We start from the raw sequence: 23774 nt of genomic DNA on the forward strand, positions 1-23774 counted from the left end.
AAGGCTGGCATTTGCTGCTGAGCCCTAGCTGTCCTGAGAAGAGGGTGGCGAGCCATCTTAGACTGCTGCAGGCAGTAGTTGATACAACTGAGTTTACTAGGCCACTTCAGAGAGCAGTAATTAGTCAACGACATTGGTGTGAGACTGGAGTTAATCAAGGTTCCATTCCCAAAGGACAGTGATAAACAAGTTGGGTTTTTTTAATGGCAGTCTAATAGTTTCATGATCATTTTTCCCAATAATAGATTTTTTTAATATTTTTAATATTTTTTAATATTTAGATTTGCATTCAAATTCTTAATTTATTCAGCCATGATGTCACTGACAAGGCCAGGGTTTATTCCCAATCCCTGCTGACTGACTGGCTTGCCAGACCATTGCAGAGAGCAGTTAAATATCTAACACATTTGTGTGTGTCTGGAGCCACAAAAAGGTTAAACCAGCTAAGGATAGCAGGGAACATTAGTGAACAATTCCTGATACTAGCTGTTTATCCCAGATTAATTTATTAACTGGATTTACATGCCCCACCATTTCTGCATCTTTAGTGCACTAACATAATGCTCCTGTACCCAGTGGGAACATGGTGCATCAGATGACTGCCTATTTTCTTGGCAGCAGCCATGCTTCCTCAGGGTGGAATTGCCCCAAATTTGCACTAAGTGTGGTAGAAGGTAGGTAAAACCCGCCAGCTGCGATGGCAGGTTTTCACGCCACTTTGTCCCAAACCCACTGCATTGAAAGACGCCATTTCCATGGTGGGCGGGCTCTCATTCACCCGCCATGCCATCACCTCGCTGCTTCAGCATGCCGGGCGCCATATTTAAAGTCCAGCCATGCACACACATCTCAGTGCTTCCAGCCCACCACTGCTGCAAAGAAGCCGTGGCCCTGTAAGGCCTCCGGGTTCAATGACATGTCCCTCGAGCACCTTTTGGATCCAGTGGAGGCTCACTGTGATGTTCCCTACCCCAGCTCTGGCCAAAGGCAAGGTTGAGGCATAAAGCAACCTCACTAATCTGGCTTGGGAGGCGGTGGCAGCGGTGGTCAGCGCCAACGCCCTGCAAAAGAGGACAGTCACCCAGTGCTGCAAGAGGATGAATGATCTCCTCAGTTCCGCCAGGGTAAGTGTTGCATTCCTTCTGTTGGGTTGCTATGCTCAGCGAATACAGTTGCACGCCTATCTACTGGTGAGTCAGTTGGTAAGCAAGATACTGCAGACGCAGAGACCAATGTAAGATAAAGCACATGCTGTTTATTAACACAAATAACAGAGCACTAACACAAAATGTGCTTCTCAAACAAGGCCCTATTCCAAACTAAAAATAAAATACTTGAGGAGAATGAGGCTGGGAGATTGCAAGGCTAAGACGAGGCCGGGGGGGTGGGGTGTGGGGGGGCGGGGGGGTGCAAGGCTGGCAAGGCTGGAGGCTGGGATTTGGGAGGGTTGGGGGTTGAGGCTGGGGGAGCAATGCCTTAGGACAAGAGGAGGAGTGAGACTGGTGAGGCTAGTTGTTGTGGGGGGCCGGTGGGGCAAGGCCAGAGGGGGCAGGGGCAAGGCTGAAAGGGGTGGTGGCCAAGGCTGGCGAGGCCAGGGTGGAAGGCAAGATTGGCGACACCAGGGTGGGAGCAAGGCTGGAGGGAGGCAAAGCGGGAAAGGCCTGTGGTGGGGGAGGAGGGATCGAGGTTCGGGGGGAGGAATGAGGCTGGAGGGGGGGAGTCAAAGGAGGGGAATGTGGTGGTGAGACCAGTGGGGAGTCAAGGCTGGCAAGGCCAGCGTGGGGGAGCGAGGCAGGCCGGGACAGGGTTGCAAGCAAGGCTGCCGGGAAGGTCGGGGAGATGGGATGCAAAATGTTTTAAACCTGTCAACAAAGGAATACTCAGCTAACTGGGAACCAGGAAGACAAAGACACTGAGGTAATAAAATCCTTGCAAATGAATGGCGAGTCTCTAGCTTAAGGTTGCATATGTTCAGGAGCTACTACGTGGGGAAAATTGTAGTGGATATACTTGTAATGAATACTGCGTTAATTGAATAATTTAATACTCAGCAGTTTTATTTTCATAAGATTAACACATCTCAATGCATTTCACATACTGTGAATTACTTGAAGTACAGCGACTCTGTTAGCAACAAACATCTAACCATTTTGCATATACTAAGATCTCAAGCAGTAATGAACAACTTACATTTTTATAATGCTTTTTATAATTTTAGGACATCTCAAAGTGCTTTACAGCCAATGAAATGCTTTGGAAGTGTAGTCACTTTTGTAATGAAGGTACCTTCCAGGTTGCTACCCGCAACTTAGAAGGAGCATTAGTTTAACCAAAGCCAAGAACTTCCTCTGCCCATCAACCCTCCAAAATCTCTGAATTCCTCCAGTTCTTGCCTCTTACGTATCTCTGACTTCTTTCCCCTCAAAATGGATAGTTAGACAGGAAGGAACTTTTCCCCTTAGTGAAGGGATCAATAACCTGGGGGCAAAGATTTAAGGTAAGGGGCAAGAGATTTAGAGGGGATGTGAGGAAGAATTTTTTCACCCAGAAGGTGGTAGGAATCTGGAACCCACTGCCTGAAAGGGTGGTAGAGGCAGAAACCATCATTGTATTTGGATGTGCACTTGCGATGCCATGGCATACAAGGCTATGGACCTAGTGCTGGGAAATAGGATTAGAATAGTTAGGTACTTGTTTGACCAGCACAGACTCGATGGGCTGAAGGGCTTTTTTCTGTGCTGTAGACCTCTATGACTGCGGATGCTGGAAATCTGAAAGAAAAATAAAAATAGCTGAAAAAACTCAGCGGGTCTGACAGCATCTGCGGAGAGGATTAACATTTCGAGTCCGTATGACTCTTCATCAGAACTCAGGAAATATAGAAATGAGGTGAAATATAAGCTGGTTGAGGGGGGTGGGACAGGTAGAGCTATTCTAAATTACTGATTAAAATTGTAGCTCTCGCTACACAGCAGTTGGGTAATACAGTCACGTGGTTAACCTGCTCACATTCTCTTAAAGATGTATTGCACTTCAAATTACCACATTTTTACTTTTACCACCCTTTTACTCGAAAGTACAATTTACAATCTTTACAATATATCTGTTACTTACATAAATAAACTATTTACAAATTCAGTCTCTTTGGAGGTTTCCTAAAACATGTCATAAGCCGTAGTTCTAAGACTTCAGATGGTTTAACCAAAGATTCCCTCTCAGGAGTCATCTGTCTACTAGGCTCTCAAGTAGGAACCTGTAAGTTTGTCTCTTTGACTCTCAGGTTCAACGGATCCTACATGCACTTCCAAACCAAGTTCCTTCCACATGTGGCGTAGAGTCCAACGGGAATGCTTGGCACATCGTTTCTTGTAGATCTGTTTCCCTTTTCCTGAGGTGATCTATATGATTCCTAATTATCCGACCTTTGACCGATATGTGATAGGAAAAGGGTCCTGTCACTGCACCAACTTCACTTGATAGCCATTTGGGCCCATTTCCAAAATTCTTTGCAAAAACTGTGTCTCCAACATTGAAGCTTCTTTCACAACTGTGGTAACCGTGTCCATTTTTCTGGGCCTCCTGACTTCTTTCTACCCTCCCCAATGAATTCGGCCTCATGAGACTCAAATGACAGGTCTCTTCATCAATAACTGCAGGGGCAATACAGGTGGTCATGTGTGGCATAGTCCTATAGCTGAGTAGGAAACATGATAATCTAGCTGCAACAGAGCCTCCATCCAGTTTCTTCATTCTGACTTGGAAGTCTGGACTGCCGTCTCAGCCAAACCCTTGGGTGTCATGGCAAGGTCTTAACATATGTTATGCCATTAAGACTTGTAAACCTTTGGAATTCCCCACTGGTGAATGCTGTTCCATTATCAGACACTATTATTTCTGATAACCCATGTATCACAGAACTCTGAAGCAATCTGTTGATGGTGGCAGCAGATGTGGGCGATCTCACCTCGTATACATACATCCACTTCAAGTGGGCATCTGTAATCAAGAGGAACATTGTGCCTAAAAAAGGTCCCACGTAGTCAATATGGAGGTGGACCCATGGCCCTCCTGGCCATTCCCAGGGTTGCATTGGAACTGAAGGGGGGAATTTCTGTACCTGTTGGCACTGTATGCAGCTCTTGACTAAGTTTTCAATTTCTGTATCCATCCCTGGCCACCTGCGTGCCAACATTTTCATTCTAGAGATGCCAGGGTGAGCAATATGCAATTCAGTCAATAATGGCTTTCTTCCTCTTGGAGGCACAATGACTCTCACTCCCCACAGTAAGATGTCATCCTGGAAGGTTTCATTTCGTCAAGCGTTGGCTCGTTAGACCATCCCTGTAAGACTTGTTCCGTTACTTGAGACAAAACTGGATTACGGTTTGTCCACTCTCATTTGTTTGGCATGTACTGGTGACAAATCCAGAAAGCTTAATAACAAGACAAGTTCATGAGGAATTGTGGCGATCACATTGCTGTCTTTTAGAGGGAATCAGCTCAGTGCGTCAGCATTGGCAATCTGACTTCCCTGCTGGTGGATAAAAGTATATTTGCTAAGCAGCAAGAATCAACGCCCACCTTTGGATGCGTGCAGAGGCAATTGTGGGTTTTGCCTTATCTTCTTCGAACAAGCCTAGTAGTGGCTTGTGATCAGATACAATGGTAAAGTGGTGACCATGGATGAATTGGTGGAATTTCTTAATGCCAAATGCAATGGTTAAGCCTTCTTTCTCTATTTGTGAGTATCTTCGTTCTGCAACACTTGACTGTTCTTGAGATGGAACCAACGAGCTGTTCAGAGCCATCCAGTGGGAGAGTACTGCCCCTACACTGTAAGGGGATGCAGTGTGGGTCAAAATTAATTCTTTCTTTGGGTCGAAATATACCAACAGAGCCAATGAATGGAGCAATTGGTTTGATGTCATAAAAGCCTGTTGTTGTGGAGTTTGCCAAGTCCACCTGTGGTTTTTCTTGAGTAAACCACATAATGGAGCCAGAACTGTTCACAAATTTGAGAGAAAATGGCCATAATAGTTAATCATTCCCAAGAAGGACTTGAGTTCTATGGCGCTTCTTAGCTAGCACCTCATGAATGGCTCTCACCTTGTCTTCTACTGGGTGAAGGCCTTGCGAGTCGACCCTACGACCCAGGTAAACCACTTCTTTTGCTTGGAAGGTACATTTTTCTCTTTTCAAACATACTCTGGCTTGTGAGAAACGCTTCAATATCTCTTCCAGGTTAGCTGGGTGTTCTTCATCAGTTAGTCCTGTTGCTAGGACATCATCGAGATAAAACATCACATGGGATAGACCTTGAAATAAATTTTCCATAGTCCGTTGGAAAATGACACAAGCCAATGAGATCCCGAAGAGTAACCAGGTATATTGGTATAACCCCCTAATTGTGTTGATAGTCACAAATTCCCGAGAGGCCTTTTCTAGCTTGACTTGCTGGTAATCTTGGCTTATGTCGAGTTCCATATATGCGGTTCCCCCTGCCAGCTTGGAGTACAATTCATCAATTTTCAGTATAGGATGCCTATACTGGCTACTTTGTTAATGGTCAACTTGTAGTCTCTGTATATTCACACACTCTGGTCAGGCTTTAGTACTGGAACTATGGGTGCTGCCCATTCGGAAAATTGTGCAGGTTGTAAGACTCCCAACCTTTCCAGCCTGTCCAATTCAACATCAACTTTTTCTCTCAGTGCATAGGGGACTGGCCTCACTTTCAAGAATCTGGGGGTTGCCCCAGGGTCCACATGGATTTTAGCTTGCAGCCCCTGAATCTTCCCATGCTCTTCCTTGAAAATAAAGGCATATTTCTGTAATAATTCTTTCAGATGTTTCATTCTGACTTGAAAGATCTTGGTCCGCTCCAACATTATTTCCTTAAACCAGTTCTGACCAAGGAGACTTGGACCCTCCCCTGCTACCATTGTCAAGGGTGAATTAATAGACTGATTTCCATACTGTACTGGAACTTTGCATATACCGCTTACTCGTATGTCCTCACCAGTTTAATTCAGCATCTGAATTTTCCAGATTTAATGGGCGATCTCCCCCATTCAGATATGTGAACGTATGTTCCCATATAATTGTCGTGGATGCCCCTGTATCCATCTCAATTTGGATAAGTTTCTCGTTGACTCACTGTCACGTAGATTGGCTCTGTTTTACCCATTTTTAAGTTGTGTAGTGAGTAAATACCTGACTGTTTCTTCAGGTTCCTCTATTATGTGGATTTCATGATTTCTACCTTTCTGCTTAAAGTTTTGTCTTTATCTGTCTTTACAATATTGCATAATTTGCCCTGACGATGGCAGTAGAAACACTCAATTTTTTAAACTGTCGTTCGCTTTCAGGCTGTCTGGTTGCTGCTGATTTTATTGTGGGCTTTCTCTGATAAACCATTGCTTTTTGCTGATCTGTTAATGGTGGCTGTTACCCGCCTTTCCGCGGAGCCCTGCGCTTCCGCACCATTTCCAGCCGGTGCCTCCCTTCCGACGTGAAGGATGACTCTATTTTGTGCCCCCTTGATTGCTTCTGAATACCTGACTGTGCTCTCCATGGCGAGCGCCAACTCCAGTGCCTTGCTGAAGTCTAAATTCATTTCTGACAACAAGCTTTTTTGAATGGCGCGTTCATTAACCCCACATACTAATTGGTCTCTTAACATGTTGTTAATCGACGTCCCTAACTCACAGTGCTCTATCAGTTGTTTTAAGACTGCTACATAGCAAGCAACTGTCTCTCCAGGGACACGACACCTCAAATTCAATTTCAAACACTGCATTGTTACTAAGGGTTTCAGCTGAAAGTAGCTTTTCACAAAGACTTACCAACTCATCAAAGCTTTTGGAATCTGGGGCATTGGGTACAGTTAGACTATGAATTAGGCTGTATGTTTTACTGCCACATGTCGACAAGAGATCGCTCGCTTCTTCTCCTTCCCCAATATGTTGTTGGCCAAAAAATAGAACGCAAGGTGTTCAATATAATGTGACCAGTCATTGGTGGCTTGATAAAACGGTTCAATGCCGCCAAACTGTGGCATACTGGAGGGAGATAGCTCCGACGATTATGATGAAGGCTGTGCTTACAATCGTCTCGCAAGGTGCAGCTGATTTTACTTCTTTTTATTTTCCATGGCTTTCTTTGGTGTCATCGACTGGTCGTGTTTTGCCTCATTGCCTGTTGTTATGTTCCTTCTGTCGGGTCGCTTTACTCAGCGGACACGGTTGCACGCCTATCTAATGATGAGTGAGTTGGTAAACAAGGTACCGCAGACACAGAGATTAATATAAGATGAAGCATATGCAGTTTATTAACACAAGTAACAGAGCACTAACACAATGTGGGCTTCTCAAACCAGACCCTATTCTAAACTACTGATTAACATTGTAACTTGCGCTACACAGCAATTGAGTAATATATTCACATGGTCAATCTGCCCACATTCTGTTAAAGGTGCATTGCATCTCAGATTACCACAATAAGTCACTCTTCTCATCACTCTCAACTCTCACACTCACAACCTCATTACACATCCACAGGGCCATCACTCACTGCCGGTTCAAGGGACATCGCCATTCACTCTCTCACACGCACCTTCATTGTCGTCATCCTGTCCATGGGACCACTCACCAACCACATGTCAGGCATATTTATCATCTGGCCTGGCAGGCATCCTGCTTACACTCGCTCCACCTCTATTCATGCAGGACCAGCTGGCACACAACAAAAGGGAGAGGTCACAGACTGGAGGAGGAATGCCTGAAATCAAGGTCCTTATGGACTTTGAAAACAGAGCCATCCAGCTGGCCAGCAAGGATGTGAACCGTTCTTGTGCTGACGGTGAGGTCGGTGCTGCTTTACCAAGTGAGGATCCAGCAGCACAACATCCATCAGACAACCATGCTGTGAGTAAAGTGTCCTGTTTCACAGGCCACTGCCATACACTAATTATCTCCCCTTGCTTTCACAGGCACACCTGGGAAACAGCCGGCAGAGTCCACAACCCAGGGCCCCCAGTCAAGCCCGAAAGAAACCTCTGAGGAGTAATCTGGGGGCATCCTTTCTGAAGTCCTGTCACAGTGCTTACTCACACCCTCCACCAGCTCAGGGATCACAATCTGGTGAGCACATCACACTGTCTGATTCACAGCAGGCAGCGACAGGGTCTTCCCAGGTTTCCGGCATTTAGAGGACTTCATTGTCTTCACCTTCTGTAAGCCACAAGGCATACAGCTAGGTCACCAGGCTTCATGATCCTAACGTATCCTCCTGCAGGATTAGAGACAGAGACATGTGGTTTAACATGGGTGTACTAAGAACCTGTCTTGGTTAAGTCGGAAGGCCCTTTAATGCATCCCGGAGAGTGCTGGACACCACTTAGATGCCACAGATTAGAGTGCTGCATGGCTGCCCGAAACCCCACCCACCGCTACCCCACTCCACCCGACCAATTGGTGGCAGCTTTGCCTATTAGACTGCATGCTGTGCTCTCAGCTCAGGCACAGGCATTCTCCTAACCCACACTTCAAGGCTGCACTGTTATCTTGAACCAAGGGGGAGACTGGTCCAAACCGGGATGATGACATTGTAAGGGCTGTGAGCACCTCCACCAGTGAGTGCTCCATGGCCAGCTTTAGCAAGGAGATTGTACAATGTGCCCAGTCTTTCAACCGTTCTGCAGCTCACTAAAACACTCATTACTTTGCAGTCTGTGCCCAAGGGGTGAAAAGCTCTGCAGCACTTGGTGGCACTTTGATGCCTCTATGTTGCTTGAGAAGGCAGAGAAACTGGAGGCCTGACTCCAAACATATCAATGTGGCTGCACCTGAACTGTCTCAGCTGGGGAAGAATGATCACTTTATACAAGGTTTCCCTAATGCATGGCCACTTCCCTTGCCCACTAACCCCTCCCACCCCAACCCACAGTGCTTGTTCCCTTGAACCCCCCCAAGTTGCCTCAACCGTGCGGCAACCCTTGCCCCCCACCCACCCAAGTATGCCTCAACTGTAGGGCAGCCCTTGCCCCTTACACCCCCCCCCCCCCCCCCCCCCCCAAAATGTTCCTGAGGTCTCAGGGCGTCCATTGCTGTCTTCCCCCACGTCCAGGGTGCCATTGACTGCACACACGTGGCCATCAAGGCACCAGCAGGTCAGCCCGGTGCCTTCATCAACAGGAAAGGCTTCCACTCCATGAACATGCAGATAGTGTGTGATCACAGGATGCTGATTCTACAAGTCTGTGCAAGGTACCCAGGCAGCTCCCACCACACCTACCTCCTCAGACACTCCCAGGTGCCGGGTCTCTTCCGTGCTCCAGCCCAGCTTGATGGATGACTGCTGGGTGACAAGGGCTATCCCCTCAGAAGGTGGCTCATGACGCCTCTCTGCCAACCAAGAACAGAAGCGGAGCAGCGCTACAATAGGAGCCACGCCTCCACAAGGGCTGTGGTGGAGGGAGCCATCGGTCTTCTCAAGATGTGCTTCTGATGCCTGGACCACTCAGGGGATGCACTCCTGTACCCCCCAGTTTGTGTGTCGTTAATAGTGGTTGCATGCTGCGCTCTCCACAATCTTGTGCTGGAAAGAAGGGACACAGTGGACGATGAAGACATCGACGCAGTGTCTGGGACTGCACACATGAGTCCAGCACTGATTCTGAGGATGAGCATACACAGGGAAATGCTGAGAGTGTAGACGCTGACACGGGACTACACCAAGGAGGCAGAGACACCCGGGAGGCTTTAATCCAACGTTCAGCTAGCACAACACAAATGGATCAGCAGGAGCAGCCTTGCCTGGCGCTTCCATACTCGGCACCTAAGTGCAAAATCTGCCACGTCATCAGCAGGAACAAAGGGCCTTGTACATAAATTTGAATGTCCAAACAAACACTCATGACATTTTTCATAAACGTACACATGCAGAGCAAACGAGCCACCCTCAGCCATGGTCACAATCTCCCAATTGCAAAACAATACTGTAGGCAAGCAAAAATAAATCCTAAGGACCTAATCTCAGGCCAACACAAAAGCACCAGTGAGAAAACCCATGGTGTGCCTAATGTGCCTTATGTTTCCATTTGCGGGTGCTACGTCTTGGTGCTGCCCCATCGCTCAGAGTGGCATCTGAGACAGCCTACTCACTCTGCTGTCCTGTGGCCTTGATGACCTTGGCAGTCATCCTCTGGCCTGTGGAGCCTGTGCTGGCCCCACCTGGGAGGGAGCTGCCAGTTCCACAGCTGGAATTTCCCCTGTTGTCACAGGCCTCATCCAATGAAACAGTCATTGGGAGAGGGGCGGAGGAGCTGTTGCCCTTATCTGCAGCGCTGTGAGAGGAGCCCGCAGATACAACAAGCAGCTGCTGCACCGACGTGAGGTCTCCACGGACCTCCCTGCTCACCGTGGATGGATGGGCAATGAGCTGGGAAGCTTGAAGCCAACACCATCTCCCACATTGGCACTGACCTGCTGTGGCCAATGGCACTGTGAGGGCTTGCAGGTCCGAGCGTAACCTCAGGAGGACCTGATTGTTCTCCTGGGGGCCCCTCTCCATGAGAGTCGCCACTCTCTCCATGGAGGAAGCATGACGCTCTTGTCATGAGGCTCACTGCATCATTGATGCTCCACGTGGACTCGTCCACCACGGACACCAAGCAAAGCAAAGCCTCATGCAACACTCTCAGATACTCCCGCACATCCGGCCACATTTCCTGCAGCTGCTGCGTCGCGGACGACTCCAGAGGCACATCATCAGGCACCGACTGTCTCTGCCAGCTCCTCCAGCGACTGTGAAGTGCCTTCTCCACTGTGCCCCAGGACACTAGCTGATGTTCCAATGCCCACCGAGGTGCTAGTATCTGAGCTGGTGCCTGCCTAGCAGAAATGGTGTGATGCAGGTGACACTTGAGGGCCCTCAGGTGTGGGAGGGGGCATCTGCAGTTCCTCCTGCTGACCATGCTCTGATGATGCTGAAATGAACAACAAGGACAATGGATCAGTTAGCGTGCACACAGTGACACACTTCATCCCTTTCCCCCTGGCTCATTGTGTGCTCAACCTTCCAGAACCAATGGGCACAAACATTGGTGGAGTGGTAAATAGTGAGGAGGATAGCCTTACATTACAGGCAGATATAGACAGGTTGGTCAGATGGACTGATGAATGCCAAGTGGAATTTAATGTGGATAAGTATGAGGTGATACACTTGGGCAGGACAATCAAGGCATGGGAATACACGATGAACGGTAGGACTGTGGGAAGTAACGAGGATCAGAGGGACCTTGGTGTGCATGTTGACAGGTCCCTTAAGGGATCGGGACAGGTACATAGGGTGTTTAAGAAGGCACACGCCATACTTGCCTTTATTAGCCGAGGCACAGAATATAGGAGCTGGGAGGTAATGTTCCAACTGCAGAAAACGCTGCTTAGGCCACCGCTACAGTTCTGCGTGCAGTTCTGAAATGTGCTTTATGGGAGGGATATGAATGCAGTGGAGAGAGTGCAGGGGACGTTTACCAAGATGTTGGCTGGCCTGGAGAGTTTCACTTATGAGGAGTGATTGCATAGACTGGAGTTATTTCCCCTGGAGCAGAGGAGAGTGAGAGGGGACATGATTGAGGTGCATAAACTTATGAGGGGCATAGATTGGGTAGACAGAAAGGAACTTTTCTCCTTGGCAGAGGGATCAGTAACCAGGTGGCATAGATTTAAGATAAGGGGCATGAGATTTACAGGGGATGTGATGGACAACTTTTGCATACAGAGGGTGGTGGGAATGTGGAACGCACTGCCTGAAAGGGTAGTAGATGCAGAAACCGTCCTAACATGTAAATAGTATTTGGATGTGCATTTGTGATGCCATGACATACCAGGACATGGGCAAAGTACTGGGAAATGGGATTAGAATACTTAGGTATGTGTTTGACCCATGCATCCTCGAAGGTCCTTTTTCTATGCTTCACACCTCTGACTCTATCACTCTATGAAAGAGCAATGTTGCAACAATAACAAATTTACCAATCATCAGTGTTATGGATATTAGGAGGACATTGTGGATCTCACCGTTGGCCTCAAATACCTGGCCATTCTACCCCAGCCTTATCAACACCAGTTGACCTGGGTGCATGGTGCCTCTCAAGCTCAAGGGTTTCCTGCTGGAAGCTGCTTAACATGAGGTGGTGTGCCTGGCCGCTTCCAGTCCACGCACGCTCTTGAGGCATTATGAGCATTCTTCTCCTGAGAAAGAGAGAACACCATTCATTACGGCAAATTGCACATGGACTCTGCATGCGCACTCTGCACCCCAACCACAGTGGCCCATATCAGGACTCCAGTGCCTCCTCTCCCTGCTACTGCTGTTCAGTCACACAAAGATAGTACACCTGCTCCCAACCCCCTCCAACGGCCACCTTGGACACATGCTGCGTACATCACTTTAGAAAACACGGTCTTTGCTCCCATAGCAAGGACACGCAACTACATGCAGCGTCGAGGGCAGCAGATGGCTCTTTACCACAGCGCCTTGAGGCTCCCCTTCCACCATCTCATCACCCTGAATAGGACGTGCTGGAGTTCTGAGTTTGCGCCTAGCTGCATCTCCTGCAGGTTGCCTCCAGACTAGTCATGTACGACTAACAGTAACAATTGGTGCAGGGGAAAACTCATCTCCTCATGAACCACTCAGGCTGATCTAAGCATGGGCACTATCTGCTTGCCCACTCAGTGTAGGAAAAATGCCCTATATGATTCAATGCAGTCATGACAGTAAGATTTTGTGGCAGGGGGCGGCCTCAAAGGCTAAGGCTACCTGCTGGGTTAAATGCCCAATGCCACCCTGTCAGAGCGCAACAAATCGTTGAAGTGCTTATGGCACTGGATCCAGGTGCGTCGTACCACGTCGCAGGAGCGCACCACCTCCCAGGCATGCTTCGTCATGTGGGAGGGCCTCCTCCTCCCATCCTGGGAGACCAACACCTCCCGCCGTGCTGCAGCCTCCTCAAGGAGGACAGCAAGGCATTCATCAGAAAAGCGAGGGGTGCATTGGCCCCCCACTGGCCTCCCCTGCATCCTGCCCTGTTCCTGTGGCAGACCCTGCAGCTTGGCCTGCTCCTCTGCCCTTCCCTCCAGCCTGGCCTGCTCAGCCGACCCCCTGTAGTGCACCCTCAAACTGGCCATTGTCACCAGCCTACAGAAGGTTGCCAGGCCTTTTTTTTAAACAGACAGTCGGGTCGCCATTGGACCAGGCGGTCTGTGCACGCCCACCGCCGCCCGCACACTCCCACTATCCTTGGGACATGGCAAGTACACTGGGTGGGTCTTAATTGGCCCACCCGCATAAAATGGCAGTGCAGACCCGACCGCAGACACCAATCGGGTCCGCGCCCACACCCACTCTCCACCACCTCCACCCCCCCGCCAATGTTTCCACCAGAATCATCAATAAACACACTACAGATATGCTTAAACAGCGATTCCACTGCCTTTATAAGTCAGCTAGTACCGTGCAGGTAAAGTTTCCAGAATCATTGTAGTGTTCTTGAACTTGTTAGGACCAGGTGAGGAGGAGTGAACTGGCCACCCTATATTCAGCCCCCTTGGTTGGTCACAACAAAGGTTTTTAAATTTCTTTTCCCTGTTGATGCCTATACCAATCCAAATGTACTTTTTATTATCTATGCAGTGAATAATGTTATGACGTGGCAGATGATGTGTGCCAGGTGGACCAAATCCACAAAGGAAACTTGGTCACACTATCACAACACTTTTGAAATATATAATTATTATGAGAAGCTGCGTGCACTGAATTCAGAAGTAACTAGTCCACCAAGACCTTTAGAGATTTTAAAAATTAAATTAAAATATTTATTAACAAAATAAAAGATTTCAAGCACATACATAAGACTACAATTACTTACTACTATAATAACTCCTAAAATTCCTAATTAACCTGACTCCCAGTTATACCTCCTTTAAGGCAACAGTCCAAATAGATTTTAGATTTAAAACAGAACCGGCAAGTTAACAAAATATCCACTTGACAGTGGAATTCCAAATGGCCTTTCCCTAATTTTAGTTTTGTTAATTTTTGCAGATTTATGCTTAAATGGCTGGCAGATTCATTAAGGCTATTTCACACACTCCTGTTAGATTACATGGCCTTCTCGCATATAGCCTTCCAGCCTTCTTTATCTATGTTTCTCTCTTTTTAATACATAAATTCTATTGTTCCATCTGTCTTTGAAACTTTATCTTCCTCATAATATAAAAACTTTCATGTTGCCAATATTGTCACTAACCTTTGGGAAAAATAAACACACTCCTTAGCCTTGCTTATCTGGCTAGTTGTAAATAGATTAAGATCCCTTTGAAACCCAAATCTCTTTATTTATCTAAAAAATGCAAATTCTCTTCACACCTTACATACTAAGCATCTATGTTTACTCATTAGCATGTCAAGCCCATAACTTCTTTTGATGACTTCAAGCTTGCAGCCTACTTGCCTCCACATGTAAGTCAATCACACAGACAGGCCAAACTATACTTACCCCCATAAACACAGTTCACAATAAACCAGAAAATATTATGAAAATTATTACACTTTCATCACAATAATAAGGTGGTTTGTCACAACAATCCACAATGTTTCCTTGATTCAAAGAAAGAGCAAGTTTATTAGCCACTAAACCCGAAAAAATAATAAAAGACGTGATGTCACACACAAACCAGTATTAGATGTAAGAAAAGTTAGAGTAAAAATAAAAGTTAGAAGAATCTGCAGTTAGAAGTCCTTTGGAGTATAGATTGTTAAATGTTGCGGCCATTTAAGTTAGCTGGTTTCTTCAAAAAGTCCTGGGGCAGGCGCGCACATAAAACAGTGCGTGATGACGTCGGGCAAGCGTCCTGATGTCATCGCGTACTCGCACGATATTTTGGTCGGCAGGCACACACAAGAGTCAGCAGTGCACCCACCGACAATTAAGGAGCCTACATAGGACCTTAATCAATTAATTTAAGCATATTTTTCACTGCCTGTCCAACTTTACAGTTGGTGGGCAGGCAGCCTTTTGTTTTTTTTAGCAAACCTCATCCGCAGGCAGGGTGAGGTTTCCACCATTAAATACAATGTAAATATACATTTTTGGGCAGAATTTTTATTCTGTTCATGTTATTGTGAGTGAGTCCCATGTCAGGACATTTTTTTCAGATTTTAAAGATCTTTATTTTTGATTTTAAAATTGACCAGCTCCCTTTCAGTGCGCGCTCCCCCATGCATGCACAGACTTTTGTGCTTGCACTCCTCCCAGCCCCACCCCAGGCAGCGCTGAGCCTCTCAGTACACCTTTCATCCTGATTGGCTGTTAATTGGCCAGCCAGGGTGAAATTGCGGTCAGGGGCCAATCGAGGGCAGCGGATTGTTTCCCAGCTGCTCCTAGGCCCACCTGCCGTGCCTGCCTGACAACCCAAAAGTCCTGCTCGTGGAGTTGAATTGAAGTCCAGGTAACTGCATTTGTTGGAGACAATTTCCCTTCATTTTTAAAATCCATAATCCATCTTCCTGAAATTGATGAGTTTCTCCTGAGATTCTTTCTGATGGACACTCACTATCTCTTATGCTGGATTTTTAAACTGTAGAGATGGGACATAACTTAAGAGAGAGAGATTCCTTACTGCTCATTAGCAGCTTCTCCAGATTCCTCTGCTTCTGCATGGCAAACCCAGTTCTTAAAGTCCTGCTGGTTGTATATTCCAAAGGAATTTGATTACCATGTCTGCTATAGTCATTGTTGTGGAACAAGGAATTACATTTTGCGTTTCATCTTGGAAACTTTTGACACATTTCAAGATAGTAGAAACCAACAGGAGATGGGATTATTTCATCATCCACAGGGGGTTTGAGTATCTGTTAGTTGTATATCTTGGCTGGCTGGCAGTTCCCCAGTGGTAGGATAATGGTTACTGGACTAAAGATTCAGAAACTCTGGGGCATGTAAATTCAGTTAATAAATTAATCTGGGATAAACAGCTAGTATCAGGAATTGTTCACTAATGTTCCCTGCTATTCTTAGCTGGTTTAGCCTTTTTGTGACTCCAGACACACACAAATATGTTAGATACTTAACTGCTCTCTGCAATGGTCTGGCAAGTCAGTCAGTCAATAGGGATTGGGAATAAACCCTGGCCTTGTCAGTGACATCATAGCTGAATAAATTAAGAATTTGAATGTAAATCTAAATATAAAAAAATCTATAATCAGGAAAAATTATCATGAAACCATCAGATTGCCATTAAAAACCCCAACTTGTTTATCACTGTCCTTTAGGAATAATTATGCCATCCTCCTGCCCCCACCCCGGCAGTGCTGAGCATTTCAGCATGCACTTCACATTGTCTGGCCTGACTTTACTATTTTAACTTCGACATTGTTAGAATGCGCTTTCAAATCTCCAACTTGTTTCTCGGCCATTTCTATGTTTTGCACAATCTCTAACACTTTCTTCAGTGTCAACTCTTGCTCTGCTAACAATTTACGCTGAATTCTTTCATTTCTTAGTCCAAACCAAGCAATCATGCAACTCTTCTTCCAGGTAACCTTTAAAGTCACAATGTTCTGCTAATTTTCTCAACTCAGCCAGGAGCTGGGAATCTGACTCACTTTCATGCTGTTCTCGTCAGTGAAACTTGAATCTCTCGACAATAGTTGCTGGTCTGGAATCGAAATGCTTTTTCTAAACGTCCACAAACTCTTTAAAGCTTTTATCTGTTGGCTTGTCAGGAGCAATGAGATTTCTCAGTAAAGTGAAATTTCTCATTCCGATGACTGTAAGAAACACTGAGGCCTGCTTTTCCTCTTCAATCTCATTCGCAATGAAAAACTGTTCCATTTGCTCAACATAAACTACAAAGTCCATAGTAGCTGGATCAAAAGCCTCTAGTAATGATGATTCCATCCTCGTCGTCAATTGAAGTGTTTTGTCACTTCTTAACAATTAAGAATACACACACAGCTATCTACTTCTGAACTCCAACTTCCTGTATGTAAAACAGAAGGTTACTTTATTCCTTATTCTCCACCGAGGGCAATAAATCTGAGACTTAGCACACTCTACTGTCAGATTTTATATAACAATTATTTTTAATTAAAATGTCCTTTTACAAAAAAAAGCATAAACATTAAACACAAACATCACAAATAGAAATTGAAAGCAATGTTCCAGTTCAGGCAGGAAATGGCACCGAAACAGTCATCAATGTACTGGAAAAAGGAGGTGAAGGAGGGAGCCTGATCCACAAATCCCACAAAAAGGTAGGCATAGCTAAGACCTATGCAGTACAAATAGCAACCCCTTTAATTCGGAGGAAGTGAATGAAGTAATTGTCAGGACACTTGTGTCTTACTGAACGGCGGAGCAGGCTCGAGGGGCCAAGTGGCCTACTCCTGCTCCTAATTCATATGTTCATATGTCGCCAGCAGCAGTCCAAATGTAAATCCCTGCAAAAGAATAAAAATGGGAGAAGATCAGCTGCAAGCCAGCAGATGTGCTTAGGATTACTGTGGAGCTGTGAAGAACATTCCTACTTCCCCTGGCTCCGCATTAAACGTTAAAATAGAACATCTTTTTGGTGGCAGCTGATTAGTAGTCTGCAAACACATCTGGAAAACCTGAGCAGAGCCTGCCTAATGTTTGATCTGTTCAGAACAGCCCAATTTCCATAAGGGGTTCAACTACGGGCGATGGATCCTTCATTAGCATTTCCAAGGGGTCTAAGGCTCTTTTTGAGGCAGCTGCCGAAGATGCTTGACAAATAGCCTCACCCAATATTGGATTAGACATCTTTCAGGTGCCTTTGAGGCACAAGCCACTGGTCCCTGAAATTGGCTTATGTCATCTCTATCCCTTTATCCGCCGGCCTGAAGTCAATTTCTATATTTATAATGATGGTGTACTTGGCCATGGAAACCTTTTTTAAAAAAACTCAATTTCTTCAATGCTCTTTTGGCTAAGCATCCTACCTTCAATCATCATAAACTTCAATTTTCCAGTGCTCTGCACTTGCCCTACACTAAATCTTATTCATTAACTGCACTTTTCTGATCATCATTAATTCGGGTCTCACAATGTTGTGAATTCAAAATCCTCATTCTTGTTAATGAATCCCATCATCTTCACAATCTCTTCCAATCCTATGTGTCAGAAGCTGTATAACAATCCTCTGAGACTATTGCTCTGCTGTGCATTCTCCCCTTTTTGCAATTTTCTCTCCCTACCCTTAAACGTCTTCTCAGAACCTATCTTTATGGTTATTTACTTGTCTCCTCTTCTAATTCTTCTACTCTTGCTTGATTTCTCACGTAGTGTCTTGAAGTGTTTCATTATGTCAGAGGTGTGTCAGCCGTGCCGCTATTGAGAGCACTCTCGTCTGAGTCAGAAGATTGTGGGTTCACAGTTTTACACAGTGAGGAATTGAGATTTTGTAATAAGATTTGTGGATAAATTAATTAAAATGCATGTTCAATATAAGACACCATTTTGAGTCTGAAACCCAATGTACATTTTACATTTTCAAACACAATACAAATCTATACAAACATATTCCACACAATAATTAGTATAATCAATGGCACTTGCCTCTTTGCACACACGTTTTTATCATACAGATTAATATGGTCAGTGGCACTCTTCTGTATGTCTAAGTGCTTTAACAGTGGAGTAGGGAATAAATGCCTTTTCAGACTCGAAAGATGGGTAGAAAAGCAATATATTAGGTATCAGCCATGGCTCAATTGTTAGCACTGGAAGTCAGAAAGTTGTGGGTTTAAATCCCACTCCAGAGACTCAAGCACATAATCCAGACTGACATTCCAGTTCATTACAGAGGGAGAGTTACACTGTCAGAGATTTTTACGTTTTTACTTTAATGCATTTTCCTTATAATCATTGATTTAGCTTTTATGTGGTTTTAATAAAGGGGCATTATTTGTATTTTCCTTAGAGAATAATTGAAGTGGTGTTGGTAAATAGTTTTATTTTCATTCATTTAATTTTACCTATTATTCAAGATGGGTAGTTGTCATTACTTTAATTTCGGTTTTTTTTCTATGTAAAGAATTCAAAAGGCGATAGGTGTGAGTTTCCCATTTCACTGTTATGCTCTGTTCAATCAACAGTAGGCACACTTACTAGGGTAAACTCATTTCAAGAATTCACAAATCAAACAAAGCCAGATTAGAGACAATGATGATGATGAAAGATGACTGAAGGGACAAGTTGGATACTGCAAAAGGACAAAAGTTAACATTAAAAATGACAAAGTTGACAACAGCATCAATAAAAATCAGCATATATGAATAATGAGGACTTTTCAAACTAAGCTAACAATATTCATTTGGATTTTCAGACTTAGCTTCTTACATAGATTTTGGATGGAAATTTATTTAATGTCCTTTTGATTTATTTTGATGTGATTTTTTTGTGTTCATTTAGGTGATGGAAATTGGTGCTGGAGAATGGAACACTGCTGTACCCAGTGTCAACACTGAGCACTCTCATTCTTGTGGAGCACAACTTGGGCCTGGGGAGGGGCAGGTATGCCCCAGAGGCCTGGCTGCTGGCTAGCGGTGGAGGCAGGCTCCTGTGCCCCATGGAGTGCACCCCCCACCCCCCGCAATGGCAAATGTCGCTCACCCCTCCACTGGAAGAACCCCACCCTGCCCTCCACAATGAGCACACACCCCCTGCTCTGGATTGTGCCAGGGCCTACCTGAATGGTCCTCTGAAGTCTGCCTCTTTCAGGCCTCTGCTACGGCTGCTGCTCCAGGGCCTCTTGCAGACCCAGCAGTGGTACAATTCCCAGTGACGCTGCTGGACTGAAGGGCTGCTGACCGAGCTGCCAGCCCTCTGATTGGCCAGCAGCTTTTGTAGGCAGACTCTTCACCTTTAAAGACACGGATGGCAGACGGTTGATTCCTGATTAAATTTTAATCCCGTCAGGGCTCCTGGAAATGGATATAGTGGGGTTGCCACCAGATTTCTGGCTGATGGACGGGACCATTAAATGTGTGAAACTCCCACTACTCTGATTCAATAGTGTACTTTAACTCAAAAATTGGAATCAAGGCACCTCAAAGACCACTCCCAGTGTACTTCTGGGACATTTTTTAAAGCAGCTAAGTTTTTACAATAAGATTCGTAATTTGTATCAAATGATGGGCCATTTTGAGCTCCTAACACACGTCCACAAGGTTAAAACTGTCCAAGCTCATTTTCCAAACACCCAGGGCCCAAAAGTAATAGCAATCAACTTTCACATTAGGAGCCCTACACCATTTTCTTGCACTGCTCCTCTTACTGTGCCCCGTCATCCCATACATTATTTTTAAGACAGTGATATGCTTTCAGTCCTCTGCCAATTCTGCTGTGGACTCTGAAAATTGAGAACCCTTGCTGTATCACCAAACATGGGCATATTTATACTTTGGGATACAGTGTGTTAATTTACCAACCTCCTGTATTCCTTTTCACGGTATGGGCTGCATTTTAAAAACAGGTCAGGGTCCCAATCGGAGGCAGACGAGCGGGCGTATAATTTCGGACTGCCAGCCTCTGTGCCAGGTCCCCACAACAATCCTGACTCTGAAACATTGTGAAAGAGGCTGGCTCATGGTGCGGGATTGAAATTTCCAGTTGAGCTCAGGATCATGGCCAGGCAGCTGTCAGTTTAAAACAGAAAATAAATTTCCCTGCACTTGTCTGAATCCTCACATCCTCAGCTCCCACTTCAGCTGCTGGGAGTGCCAACCAGTGATTGCTGAATGGCATCCCATTGGCCCTCCAGTGTCAGGAGCCCACACACCGATCCTGATTGGACACGAGCCCAATTTTTATCAATTTCGCTGTCTCTAGATAGTTCTCTTTCTCTATAACTACCAATTTCTCGATGTCTACCAATTTCGCTATCTCTAGCTTGTTCTTTGCTCTGGCTTTTAATTGGCTGAAGCTTTGAAAATAGCAGCCGGTGTCTCCAAAGCACTGCTTCCCAAACTTTTTCCCACTATGATCTCGCTTTTACCCCAGGGTGAAGCTGTTGGGAGGGATTGGAAGGAGTGGGGGCGAGGGAGTTGTGAGAGCGTAGTGGGGTGAAGAGGGGGAGTTGTGAGGGTTACAGTACCATTTTGAAGGCTTGGAACTTGGCCCAAATTCCCTCCCCGCGCTGCTGCTCACCGCTTTCCTCCACAACCCTGCCCCACGCTGCTTCCAACAAAGACCCTGCCATTCACCACTTCCCTCTCCAACATTGCCGCTCGCTGCTTCCCTCCCACTCGCAGAATCTGCCACTCGCCATTTCCCTCCCTGACCCTGCTGCTTGCTGTATCCCTCCCACTCACCGACCATCACTCCCAATTCACTGCTTTTCTTTTCCAAACCCTCACTATGAGCAAAGGCCCAGGGGAGAGGCACCGAGATAAGAGGAAGTGAACGAAAGAGCAAGAGAGGCTGCAGCGGGCCCCTGCCCTGAGGGCAGCATGATGAATACTGCTGTATCAAACTCAAGGCAGAAAAGTGGAGACTGGCACCAGCAGATCTTGCAATAACAAGCCAGACTCTCGCCTTGGAGCATGCCGGAGTGTTGTAGTTCTCATAGAGTTGTCTATTATAAGAGTTGCATTAGGCTGCTCCAAGGCAGCCATTGCAGTCTCAGTCCTTGTGACCTTAGGAACCCTGGTCTAAAGCATATCTTGCAAGGTCAGAATCCAAAACTAGCCTCCACATCAGGTTCCTGACCCCTATTTAAAAATTCAGGCTTCTTATTCTTTTGTCTTGAGGCTGTGAACTATTCTTTCTTTTTGATTAATTTTTCCTGTTTTCTTATGTCTGTTGATGGCATCCATTAACTAACTGGTAGGGGCCTGATAACCACGTTTCTACCACTCTAAAGCTGACACTAGGATACATGCAAGGAAAGTTAATGATAAGTTCCGTCCTTTAAGGGAGTACCTGGCTTCTGGGGAATGCGAGTGTATAACATGGCGTTTTACATGGTTGTCTCTCTGAAATTAGCAGATCAGACTGTTTGGGGTTTCAGGGGAAATCCACATCCAACAACCTCATCATGCCTGGAATTTATGTCATTCACAATTTGTTAACTTTCCTTACATTATTGTTCTATTTAGATATGGCAGAAATTGATGTGTTAAAATGCAGGCAATCATAGAATAGTGTCATTATTGTTAAAAACAAAAAAACTGCAGATGCTGGAAATCCAAAACAAAAACAGAATTACCTGGAAAAACTCAGCAGGTCTGGCAGCATCGGCGGAGAAGAAAAGAGTTGACGTTTCGAGTCCTCATGGGTCATGAGGACTCAAAACGTCAACTCTTTTCTTCTCCGCCGATGCTGCCAGACCTGCTGAGTTTTTCCAGTGTCATTATTGTATTCATTTTCTAATTGTTCATCAAACAGTGTAGTTAACAAATTCACAATCAAAATAATGAGGTTAGTAACGACAAGTAAAAGATCAAAATGCATATAGATTAATGGAATCAATTGTTTCTGTGACCACAGCCAACAGTCATATTAATGATAACATTGAATACACTTGTTTTGATTTATGGTAAGAATCATAATATCAGCAGATCCATCATTTGAGACTGCTTTTTTTAAAACTTTGTATTGTTTCTAGTAAAAATCTCAAATGTTTAGTGTACTCTACTTTGAAAACTAAAGCAACATTGTGGTTCTGAGAACAACGTTAGTGACATTTTACCATCATTTTTTAAAATGCTATTTTTTGTACCACACATCATTCTCTGGCCAGGTGACCCACTCTCAATCTTTCTCCATAACTACTGCTAGAAGGAATCAAAAATGACCTGAGTTGGTTCACTCTCTGATTTTCCCATGCTCACATTGAATCGGAGCTGTTTGTGGATGTGGGCCCACATCTTACAATTTCATTGCATACATTTGCGAAAATAATATTGAGAAATTTGGTTTTATTTTGCAGTTGTAGTATGCTAAAGAAGGTACAATTTTTGTGTTTAATTTTCAGACCTGGATAAATGGATCACTAAAACCCCTATTTGGGTGGAAAACCTAGTTCTTTTATGCAGCAAAACAGCCTTTTGTGTTCAATTAACCACGTTTTCTATTGATTCTTTGTAAAGTTCTGCAACTGAAATTTTCCTCATGGACTGTAGAATAATGTGGAATTTATTGAGTTTTTCATGTGGTTTTTACTTAATTAAGCATTATACTTAATTTGAATTTCTGACCCTAAACCAGTATAAGCCTTTATTGATTTTTTGCAATGTATAGTAAATGCATGCTGTTGAACAGCATGTTACCTTGTGAATTGCCCTGTTGGTGTGTACAAGGCATGCTTCATTTCCCTAAATACTCATCTCCCTGCCCTGCAGTGAACCTAATGTCCTCGATGAATCCCAGGGGCTGGCCGCTGAGATTAACCTTCCTAGGTACAGTGTAATGTTGCATTTATGTCAGTGTCCATGCTGGGAATCCTAATAACACTTTTGTTTGTCATTTAATAAGTCTTGTTATTTAGCTGTCATCTGATTTTTTCAAACAAAAACCATATTCCCATTCACCTGTCTTTAATCGCATAAATGTTGTATTTTTTTGTCTGTGGAACATGTGATTTAATTGAAAATCAGATATGTCATGAAAATGTTCCATTACACTAATGTTATCAACCCATGGTCTCATAATGTTCATTTGTGCACACATGCTTTTTAAATGA

The 23774-nt window shown here is 45.0% G+C and overlaps 1 protein-coding gene across 1 annotated transcript in view; it reads left to right on the top strand.

The window, feature by feature from the left end:
* Positions 1-23774, top strand: part of LOC121284720 (protein unc-80 homolog) — a 542332-nt gene that overhangs the window by 496462 nt on the left and 22096 nt on the right. Inside the window, exon 62 of the mRNA XM_041200272.1 lies at positions 23434-23490. Coding sequence (XP_041056206.1) covers positions 23434-23490 — 57 coding nt within the window. The remainder of the gene's footprint in view (positions 1-23433; positions 23491-23774) is intronic.

Source organism: Carcharodon carcharias, chromosome 12, assembly GCF_017639515.1.
Source record: "Carcharodon carcharias isolate sCarCar2 chromosome 12, sCarCar2.pri, whole genome shotgun sequence".
Lineage (NCBI taxonomy): Eukaryota > Metazoa > Chordata > Chondrichthyes > Lamniformes > Lamnidae > Carcharodon > Carcharodon carcharias.